Consider the following 11,692-nt stretch of genomic DNA (forward strand, 5'->3'; position numbering starts at 1 on the left):
TTTTTTTTTTTTTTTGAGACGGAGTTTCGCTCTTGTTACCCAGGCTGGAGTGCAATGGCGCGATCTCGGCTCACCGCAACCTCCGTCTCCTGGGTTCAGGCAGTTCTCCTGCCTTAGCCTCCTGAGTAGCTGGGATTACAGGCACGTGCCACCATGCCCAGCTAATTTTTTGTATTTTTAGTAGAGACGGGGTTTCACCATGTTGACCAGGATGGTCTCGATCTCTTGACCTCGTGATCCCGCCTCGGCCTCCCAAAGTGCTGGGATTACAGGCTTGAGCCACCGTACCCGGCCTACTTTTTGAAATTTTCTTTCCATACAAGGGCAGAGTAAAGAAATGATATTTTCTAGGGGAGTGGTAAGTAGAAGACATACAGGTGTTTTCGGGTTTTGTTTTTTTTATGGAGATGGGCAGAGAAGCTTCACAGTTCCTCTTTGATTTCTTATGACACCAGGATCGCAAGCATTCAGGTGTCCTGTGCTGTTGCTTCCTTCTAGCTGTGGCAGAATTGTAAGCTCCTCCTGGACAGGACTCTGTCATCTTTTTCTTGATTCCCAGGTGCTTTGTGCAGTACCACATACCTTCTAGGTGATCATGAGTGAAGACTTTCTTTCAGAACAAGTTCTTTCTAATTCACACTAACAGAAGTTTGTGCCAATAGAAAAAAATTTCAGATGACTGACATCCACTGATGCATTCACCTGATAAATGTTTAAATGCTGATTCTGCTAACCACTATGTAGATAAAACTTTTATATGAAGATTGTTTCATTTAACATGCCTACTATTTGCATTCACTGTCTAGACACTGGGAATTTTCCTTATCCTCAAGCAATTTACGATCCAGTTGGAGGGCTGGGGGGCAGTGAGAGGGCTGTGAATCATGGAAACATTTGAAGTGGGCTTTGGAACCCTAGGATGCCAAACAATGCCGAGGGAAAGCCTTCTAGACAAAGGAACTCATAAGCAAAGGTATGAAGCCTAGGCAGCTTATGTTAGTTAAGAGAACAATGGAGGATTTGCAGGGCATCCAGCCACAGGAAATGGTGCCAGGCTGCCACCATTGTGTATATCTCTCTTGGGACCTCTGCTTTTCCCTGCACATGTGCTCTATTTTCTTCCCTTCGGTAATCTGTATTTCCTCTGTCATCTCTTTTTGCTTCCCTTGTGACTCTTTCTGCTCAGGACAGAATGACATTGAGTTACCATGATTTGAACTCTGTGGCCAGCTTTGTTACCACCATATATGTCAGGGTTCCAATGTCATGTGACTGACATTTCCATGTCTTTGTCTATACTGACAGTGAGCGAGTAATTATCTCTTACTGGCTCAGCTTGGTTCAGTCAGCTGTATACTGGGTCCCATAGCCTTCTTAACCAATTTGAGCCATTTAGACCCACCCACTTCATTCACCTTGAGGTTTCTCTAGAGGAGAGAGTGTGGGTTAAGGAATAGTCCAAAGCCACCTTTACATATGTGGCAAGAAATGATGGGAGAAAATTCTAGAAAGTTGTTTGGAATCCAATCTTGCCAAGCTTCAAATGCCCCACTGAAAAGTTTAAACCTTACTACCATGTTGTGAAAACTATGGTGATGTCTATGACAGCAGATAAAGTAGCTCCAGGTCAGCTTTAGAAGACTTACTTGTTCACAGTAAGTATGATGAACTGGAAGACAAAGAATTGAAGGCAGACAATCCTGTTAGGAAAATTTGATTCAGGTAATGGCAGATGAAACACTGAGGACATGAGAGGGGAAATGTAACAGGTGAAGATAACTGAAAGTGAAACTGGAATGTGGAAGGTGTGTGAGAAAGAGGAATTGAAGGTCATGCTGTGATGTGAGTCTGGTTTTCCTAGCCAGTGGTAGTATAGATAATAGAACGACCCAACAAAAGAGTACAATTCAGTGAAGGAATTAATGAGTTCCACTTCAGATATTCTTTTGTGAAACTCTGGGGATATGTGAGTGGTAGTCTCTAGAATTGCCTGATAGCCAGGCTTGGTGGCTCATGCCTATAATCTCAAAACTTTGGGAGGCCTTGGCAGGCAGATTACTTGAGGCCAGGAGTTTGAGACCAACCAGCCTGGGCAACTTGGCAAAATACAAAAAAGTTGAGGGTAGTGGCACATGCCTATAGTCCCAACTACTTGGGAGGCTGAGGTGGGAGGATCACTTGAGCCCAAGAGGATGAGACTACAGTGAGCCAGGATTGTGCCACTGTACTTCAGCCTGGGGGGTAGACCAAAATCAAGTCTCAAACAACAAAAAAGAAGTTGCCTGAACAGAGAGACAGCAGTTTCTGCTTATGCACAGTTACATTTACTTGTACAGGTTGAGTTACTGTATGCCTGAATCATAAACAATGTGACTTTATAAAATATTCATGTTGTTTACTGAAAAATGCTGAGCTTATTGAAAAATATTTATAGTCGGGCGCGGTGGCTCAAGCCTGTAATCCCAGCACTTTGGGAGGCCGAGGCGGGTGGATCCCGAGGTCAAGAGATCGAGACCATCCTGGTCAACATGGTGAAACCCTGTCTCTGCTAAAAATACAAAACATTAGCTGGGCATGGTGGCATGTGCCTGTAATCCCAGCTACTCAGGAGGTTGAAGCAGGAGAATTGCCTGAACCCAGGAGGCGGAGGTTGCGGTGAGCCGAGATCGCGCCATTGCACTCCAGCCTATTGCACTCCAGCCTAGGTAACGAGTGAAACTCCGTCTCAAAAAAAAAAAAATATATATATATATATATGTGTATATATATATATATATATATATATATTTATAGTGGGTGGTCTAGGGCCAGTGGCAGCTGGTCACACAAGTAAGATCTTGTAGAACAAAGGCATTAACAAACTTGCACAGTTACTGGCTGTGGTTTTTCCCCATCACGTTTTAAAACTAGAAAAATACTCAGTTTTTGACTAAAAGTGCATATGGTTCAAACATCAAAAAGTACAAAGTGCAAAAAAAAAAAAAACCTCTTATCAAGACAAGATGGCATCAACTCATTGTTTTCTGCTCCTCCCCTGTAAATACAACTAAATAATCTGGAAATAATTGAACAGAATTACATAAAGGAATATGAGGTAGAAAGAAGGCAAATCTTGTGGGGATCTCAGGACTTGAGGAACAATAGTGCAGCGAACTCCCTGGGATTGATGAAGTGATTGAATGATGGTAGAGACAGGGTCTTTCTCTCCTATTTATCCCTGGCTGGGCACTGGAGAGGCCTGTAACCTGGAATTACCAATAAGCATAGGACACCCCTCTGACCCCCGCCAAAAAAAAAAAAAAAAAAATAGAGAAAATCTGTTCTCTATTGCCAAAAAACCAAGAAAGAAACATCCCACCAAAGACCTAGTGGTGAGCCCTATTTCGTTACCAATACCCAGCAGTGGGCTCAGTCTGCCTGCAGACTTAGTCCCCTACCAGGGAACAGCACCAATGGCTTCTATAGGCCCAGTGTCTTGTAATCCTTTACCCAGTGGCAGGAGACTTCTGTAGGTTTTGAAACCTCTGCTTTCTTCCCCTTTGCAGAAGAAAGCCCCCAAGGTAGATGTTTCCTGCTCCCAGCAACCCCAGCAGAGATCAAACAGGAGGTCTGCCTGTCTCAGGCAGCCAGAGAACAGGCCAGGGGAAGGTCTCTCTATTCTGTGGTTCCAGCATCACTCAGCCCCTATGTGCTAACACTGGCTGGCCCAGGGAAGTCCCTATAGCCTTTTCAGGCAGTACCAAAAGGGATTAAATTAGAACCTTAGCAGAACCAGAACACAACGGGGCATTGCAAGGGCTCTAGAAACCAAATTTTCACCAGACATAACCTGTGTACTAAATATAAACAGGGTGATTGCATGCTAAAATACAAAATTAGAATTTTAAAGCAGCCATCATAAAAGTGCTTTAACAAGCAAGTATGAATTCCCTTGAAATAAATAAAAACTAAAAACCTCAGCAAATAACTATAAGTTATATAAAAACCAAATGTTAATTGTCAATATGAAAAATATAATTAAAATTAAAAACTTAAATGGGCTCAGCAGCAAAACATTGTTCCAGTAGGTTACTCAAAGTAGTAAAATGTAGCTGGCTGTGGTGGTGTGCACCTGTAGTCCCAGATATGCAGGAGGCTGAGATGGGAGGATCACTTGAGCCTGGAGTTTGAGACCAGCCTGAGCAACAGAGTGAGACCCCATCTCTAGAGAAAAAAACAGTAGTAGAACATGGATACCAGTTGATTGTATGAATATTGTCATACCTAGAGCAACCACTAAGAAAACTATACAAAGTACTATTCTCAAAAACATTTTTTAAATAAAAATAGAATTCTAAAAAATGTTCAGGTAACCTTGGGTGAGATGTAATTTGAAAAAATGAAAAAAGGAAATTAAAGATTTTTTTAAAAGTTCAAGTAACCAACAGGAAGGCAAGAAAGTAAAACAGAGAAATGAGAAAAAGAACAAATGGGCCGGGCATGGTGTCTCATGCCTGTAATCCCAGCACTTTGGGAGGCTGAGGCAGGCATATCACCTGAGGTTGGGAGTTAAAGACCATCCTGATCAACACAATAAAACCCCATCTTTACAAAATTAGCTGGGTGTGGTTGTGCATGCCTGTAATCCCAGCTACTGAGGAGGCTGAGGCAGGAGAATCACTTGAACCCGGGAGATGGAGCTTGCAAGTGAGCACCTGGCCATCAGTAATTATTGTAGATGTAAATGGTCTAAGTACTACAATTAAAAGACAAAGATTAGAGAGTAGATTTTTTTTTAAGTAAATAACTTAAGGAGGCCAGGTTCAGTGGCTCCTGCATGTAATCCCTTTGGGAGGCTGAGACAGAAGGATCACTTGAACCTAGCAGTTCGAGACCAGCCTGAGTATCACAGGGAGAACCCATCTCTATAAATAATTTTAAAATTAGCTGGGCATGGCACAGACACACACCTGTGGTCTTAGCTATTCAGAGGGCCAAGGTGGGAGGATTGCTTGAGCCCAGGAGGTAGAGTCTACAGTGAATACAATTAGCCATGATCACACCTGTCTTGAAAAGAAAAAATAATGGCCCAAGTATATGCTATCTATAATAAATTCATAACAAACATAAGGACATAGGTAGGTTAAAAGTTAAAAGATGGGAGACCAGGCACAGTGGCTCACGCCTGTAATCCCAGCACTTTGGGAGGCTGAGGCAGGTGGATCACAATTGATAGAACTACTAACCAGAATGTTAGTAAAGCTGTAACAATGCCATCAGACAACAAAATCTCACAGACATTGATAGAAATTCCACTCAGTGACAGAATATACATTCCCATTAGACATTTGCCAAGATGGATCTTGGGTCATAAAACCAACTTCAATAAATTTAAAAGATTAAAATTATGATGGAGCATGGAGGTTTGTGCCTGTAATCCCAGCACTTTGGGAAGCTGAGGTGGGGGGGACTGCTTGAGACCAGTCAGTTTGAGCCACATGGCAGGACCTTCATCTCTTCAAAAATTTTTTTTTGTAAATTATTCAGGTATGGTGGCACATGCCAGATGTCCCAGCTACTTGGAAGACTGAGGCATTAGGGTCTCTTGAGCCCAGGAGTTTGAGGTGGCAGTGAACTGTGATTATGCAACTGCACTGCAACCTAGGCAACAGACCCCATCTCTTTAAAAAAAAAAAAATTGAAATTGGAATTATTCCAGGTATACCAGGCTAGTACAATAATCAAATAAAAGTAATTTGTCGGCCGGGCGCGGTGGCTCAAGCCTGTAATCCCAGCACTGTGGGAGGCCGAGGCGGGTGGATCACGAGGTCAAGAGATCGAGACCATCCTGGTCAACATGGTGAAACCCCGTCTCTACTAAAAATACAAAAAATTAGCTGGGCATGGTGGCGCGTGCCTGTAATCCCAGCGACTCAGGAGGCTGGGGCAGGAGAATTGCCTGAACCCGGGAGGCGGAGGTTGCGGTGAGCCGAGATCGCACCATTGCACTCCAGCCTGGGTAACAAGAGCGAAACTCCGTCTCAAAAAAAAAAAAAAAAAAAAAAGTAATTTGTCATCTCATAGTCTAAAGAAAAAAATGTAAACACAGGATAATTGTTTAACACAATTCAATAGCCATCCATGTTAAAACTCTCAGCAAACTAGTTAACTTGACAAACAGCGTCTATAGAAAGCCTACAACTAACATCATATTTAATGTTGAATAATGAATTCTTTCCATCTAAGATTGGGAATGAGGCAAGGATGTCTACTTGCACCACTCTTTTTTAACATAGTATACTGGAAGTTATTATAGAGATGGAGAGCATAGTAGTTGCCATATATTTAGGGATTGGAAAGAGGAGATGGGGTAGATATGGCTATAGAGGGGTAATATGAAGAAACCCTGTTGATTGTAAGCAGCCACTCTAGGCCTGGTAATCTATAATTCCCGCACTTTGGGAGGCTGAGGTAGTGGTTACACAAAGCTACACTTGATAAAGTTGTATAGCACTACACACACACACACACACACACACACACACACACACACACACACACACAAATAAGTGCATCTAAAGCGAAAAATCTGAGTAGGCTCTGTGGGTTGTCTCCGTTTCCTGGTTTTGGTAGTATACCGTATTTACGAAGGATGTCAACACTGGGGAAGACTGGGTAAAAGGGTACACAGGGACCTTCCTTATGTAATTCTTTGCAATTTCCTGTGAATCTAATATTTTCTCAAAACGTTTTAAGCCTCCTACCCTCCCCATTTTTGTGTCTCATCCTTTCCCCCACAAACGTTGTTCTGTTTAATTGGAACCCTTTCAAAGATTCTTTTTAAATGCATATACAAGTGTATTTGCAGTACTACCTGATCCATCCCTTTTCAAGACAGATGGTTTCACATTATACTTATGCGTTGCTGGGTTTTTTTTTTTCACTTAGTAGAGACCATTGCATAGTAATTATAAAATAATTTCTCCATGCTTTATTTTTTCTCATTCAGAGATTACATTGATATTTCTACCATAATAACCAGTTTCCTATTAACAGACTACTGGGTTGTTCTTTTGCTTTTAGAAACAATGACCTGGTGGAAACCTTGCACATTTATTATTTTGCTGGTGTATAAATACCCCTCTAAGATAAGTTACTAGAAATTGGTTTTCTGGATTAGAATTTGTGTGTACTTGTAATTTTTAGAAAATGACACTGTCAGGCAGCCCTGCCTATGAGTCATAGCAGTTCACATACCTACCAAGTATATTTCTTCATATTATTCTCAATAGTTATTTTAAAATTTTGGGACTTTTGACAATATGTTAGTGTTAAAATGGCATTTCAGGCCAAGCATGGTGGTTCACGCCTATAATCCCAGCACTTTGGGAGGCCAAGGTGCGTGGATCACCTGAGGTCAGGAGTTTGAGACCAGCCTGGCCAACATGGTGAAACCCCGTCTCTACTAAAAATACAGAAATTAGCTGGGTGAGGTGGTGCGTTCCTGTAATCCTAACTACTTGGGAGCCTAAGGCAGGAAAATTGTTTGAATGGGGAAGACAGAGGTTGCAGTGAGCCGAGATCACGCCATTGTATTCCAGCCTGGGTGGCAGAGTGAGACTCCATCTCAAAAAATAAAATAAAATAAAGATATTTCAGTGGGGTTTTAATTTTTATTTTTCTTATCATACTTAACATTGGACATCTTTTCATAGATTCAAAAGACATTTGTATCTCTTTTCTATATAATGTATTCATATTGTTTTGGTCATTTTTCCAGTGGTTTATTGGCCTTTGTAGCAGTTACTGATTTGTGGGAGTAATTTGTAGAATAAGCTCTTTGTCTTTGGCATGAGGGTCAAGTATTTTTTCTGTTTCTCATTTGCCTTTTGACTTTTTTTTTTTTTTTTTTTGAGACGGAGTTTCACTCTTGTTACCCAGGCTGGAATGCAATGGCACGATCTCGGCTCACCGCAACCTCCGCCTACTGGGTTCAGGCAATTCTCCTGCCTCAACCTCCTGAGTAGCTGGGATTACAGGCACACGCCACCATGCCCAGCTAATGTTTTGTATTTTTAGTAGAGACGGGGTTTCACCATATTGACCAGGATAGTCTCGATCTGTTGACCTCATGATCCACCCGCCTCGGCCTCCCACAGTGCTGGGATTACAGGCTTGAGCCACCGCGCCCGGCTTGACTTTTATTATAATAAAAGTTTTGTCTTTTTTTGTTTTTTTGCCACATAGAAGTTTTTTATTTTTCTTTAGTCAAACTTTTGTGGCCTGTGGACTTTGTGCCAGTTAGAAAGTCCTTCCCCTCACAGCAAGATTATAAATTTAGCAGTATTTTAATGCTTTCAGGTGTAGTCCTATTGAAATCTGGAGTAACCTCTCCACAGAGAGGAGGCTATATTGCCTTAGTCAGGAGACTTTATTTCTGGCCCTGGGTCTTGTTCCATGGGTCTCCTCAGCCTTGTTGGAAATCTGGGTCACTGTTAGAACTAGATCAGGTTAATCTCGCATCCTCTATAAAGTGGTTCTTTATAGGGAAAGGAAGGAAAGGGAGTCATTGAATGATCTTCTGGCTCTTACCCCATCTCACAGCAACATTTATTTCAAAGATAGATTCTGGTAGAAGAGGTTTTTGTCCTATTGCTTGGAGAGCTAGTGGTTGGCAGACGGAGTCCCTTTGGTCTCCAGGGAAGGGAAACCAAACTTAAAGGACCATTTCTTTCCACCAATCATTCGTGCATGTGCCACTTAGACTGCTTCTCCACAGGGTCAGGCTCCTGAATCTGAGGAATCTAAAACTGTTCTCCATCACAATGAGAACTTGGGAGTCTTGTCCACATTTCAGCAGCACAACCCTGTGGACTTTTTTCAGAATGAAGTGCTAGTTAGTGGTCTGTCTTTGCTAAACCTTGTATTTTCAAAATGGGTGTGAAAAACGTTTGCTTAGCAGAATTCCCACCCACCCTCTCCCCTTAGGAGTAGCCAGGCCAGAAGAAGGAAGGCCTGCTGTGAGTGGGGCTGGAAATGACATCACCACCCCACCAAACAAGGAGCTCCCACCAAGCCCAGAGAAGAAAACAAAGGTAGGTGCCAGAGTGGTGGTTATCTTGTACTGCCAGAATTTTTAAACACAGTATCTTCTGCTGTTATTGCTTGAATCATGAATGGCATTTCTTTTTTCTGAGCTATTGTGGTCCTTCCTCATGTTTGGACATGCTTAGAAAATATCTTGTATTCTCATTTACCATAGTGTCCTAAACCAACATTAAAATCTCAGCCTTTGACCCTGTTATCTTACATATCTGTAAAAAATGTTCTATAGAGATTGTTTCTGCTTCCCTTAACAACAACAAAAAGGACAATTACAAAAATATTCTGAAATAAATTCCGAATTGTTTGCTATTAACTCAGTGTTAAAGAAAAAAAGATTCTGAAATCTCCATTCATGAAAAGAGAATGCAGATTTTGAAGATGGATCATATAGCTTCAGACACATAACCCTCGTACTTACTGCAAAGTTCAAAAGCCACACTGTAGGCTGTGGCTGTTGTTGTCCCATAAGATACAGATAGTTTCAGCATGTCCAGGGGCTTCAAAAATTTAAATTAAAAAGTTCTGAAAAAAAACACAGGTCATAATGGCTTCATCACCTCCTGATGATTTTCTTGTAGAATTATTTTAGCCACCAGAAGTTAGTTTTAAGAGTTAGTTAATTGTTTTACTGAATTAAATCTTCAGGTGCCAAACTGCCGGAATTTGCGGCACTGTCATTAAGAAACTAATCCCCATTTTCTTTCTCTATCCTGGTCTCATTCCATTGTTTATAGAACTCAGAAGAATGAAATGCCAATTTTAAGTTGTATCTATCCTCATTGCTTATAATTTTACTTTGAATTGTGCAATTTATACTTTTTTTTATTTGTTTTTATTCTTGTCTGTGTGTTTGATGTTGGCCTTTAAAAAATAAAAATAAAAAATAAAAAAAACAACAATCAACCTAAAGCCTTTGGCGTCCACTCAGCCTGCAAAGACTTCAACATCGAAAGCCAAAACACAGCCCACTTTTCTCCCTAAGCAGCCAGCTCCCACCACCACTGGTGGGTTGAATAAAAAACCCATGAGCCTTGCTTCAGGCTTAGTACCAGCTGCCCCACCCAAACGCCCTGCTGTCGCCTCTGCCAGGCCTTCCATCTTATCTTCAAAAGACGTGAAGCCAAAGGTAAGTGGTCACCTAACTACTGTGCTGAGGAAAATTGTTCCCCTCTGAGTGTCAGATAGACGGGCTCTTGTTGCTAAAGACAACAGAATCAGGCTGGTGGCATTGGGAAAAGGCAAGTGAAATGGGGGAGAGGGGATTTGAAAATTGGCATGGCTGCTCCCGGCACACTGCCTGTGGGTTAGCCCTGCTCCACAAGGAGCAGCCAAAAAAAGAAAAAAGGAAACCAATTTGGGGCCCATTGATGCAGCCATTAACATTTTGATTTTATGCTTTTTACCTTTTCCTGCCCTATTTGGAGATAATACTCCATCTACTTAGGTTCCTCCTCCTCTCTCTCTCAACCGCTTACTCTTTACCTGCTTAAGTACTTACCAGTTTCCTCAACTCCATATACCAATTCGATATTCTTTTTTGGTATAATTCCCACATCAAATTTAATTTTTTGTCTTTCTCTATAATCATGCTGTAGAAGTGAGTTTTATCCATTACTTTTGTGATATAATTGGCTCTTGCAGCTTATCTGAGCGTGTTCCAGCATGATGTGATGTGATAACTTAACTTTGCTTTGGGCATTAGGCCACCTCTCACTGAGCTGCTCCTGAAGTCATCCAGTTTTCTAGGTCATCCACAGTTTCTGTATTTCCCAGAATAAAGTGGCATTAGTGTTACGGAATTGCTCCAGGAGGAGAGGGTAGTGTAGAGGCTGTGGCTGGTTTCCTTACCATCTTGTCTTATTTGAAAAGGGCCTTTAGGTTAACCTGATAGTATTATTTAAATTCATGGTGTGAAAGTTTCCCATGTTAAAATGTCAGTTTTTAATTTAATATTGTGAAGAAAACTGATGGAACCTAGGAATTGAAGTCTAGACTGAAACCCTGGCCAAGAAACCGAGAAATCCTTTCATAAACTAGTAATGATAAAAATCTAGCAAAGCTTTCTCTAGTTGGTTGGTTTTCTTGATCTTCAGAAAGCAATAGGTTTGAATAAGAGGGCAAGAGGGGAGGTGCCTGGAGCCCTGGCTGCAGGTCCTCCCTGCTACGTATTCAGCAGCGGCCCCCAGGGGAGACAGAGGAGAGCATAGGAAGGAGAGGTGTCTAGTGAAATTTCACTCTATAATAATCATATAAATGAGGCCAGGTACAGTGGCTCACACCTATAATCCCAGCACTTTGGGAGGCTGAGGCAGGCAGATCACAAGGTCAGGAGTTCGAGACCAGCCTGACTAATGTGGTGAAACCCTGTCTTTACTAAAAATACAAAAAAAGTTAGCCAGGCATGGTGGCACATGCCTGTAGTCCCAGCTACTCAGGAGGCTGAGGCAGGAGAATTGCTTGAACCCAGTAGGCGGAGGTTGCAGTGAGCTGAAATCACACCACTACACTCCAGCCTAGGCCACAGAGTGAGACTCCATCTCCACCCCCCTCAAAAAAAAAAAAATCATATAAATGAAGTGTACTGTACTAGTTGCTTTATATACACCTT

General features: G+C 41.8%; 1 protein-coding gene across 27 annotated transcripts in view; it reads left to right on the forward strand.

Moving 5' to 3' along the window:
- The window catches only part of MAP4 (microtubule associated protein 4), a 227,692-nt gene that overhangs the window by 195,271 nt on the left and 20,729 nt on the right, over window positions 1-11,692 (forward strand). For 20 of the 27 annotated variants that reach the window (XM_032297902.1, XM_032297909.1, XM_032297912.1 and 17 more), the window contains 3 exons: window positions 3,546-3,710; window positions 8,968-9,074; window positions 9,995-10,210. In XM_032297902.1, the coding sequence (XP_032153793.1) occupies window positions 3,546-3,710; window positions 8,968-9,074; window positions 9,995-10,210 (488 nt within the window). The remainder of the gene's footprint in view (window positions 1-3,545; window positions 3,711-8,967; window positions 9,075-9,994; window positions 10,211-11,692) is intronic. The other 7 variants (XM_032297919.1, XM_032297922.1, XM_032297928.1 and 4 more) reach the window with 3 other exon arrangements.

Source organism: Sapajus apella, unplaced genomic scaffold (assembly GCF_009761245.1).
Source record: "Sapajus apella isolate SASKATOON/1434 unplaced genomic scaffold, GSC_monkey_1.0 scaffold38, whole genome shotgun sequence".
NCBI lineage: Eukaryota > Metazoa > Chordata > Mammalia > Primates > Cebidae > Sapajus > Sapajus apella.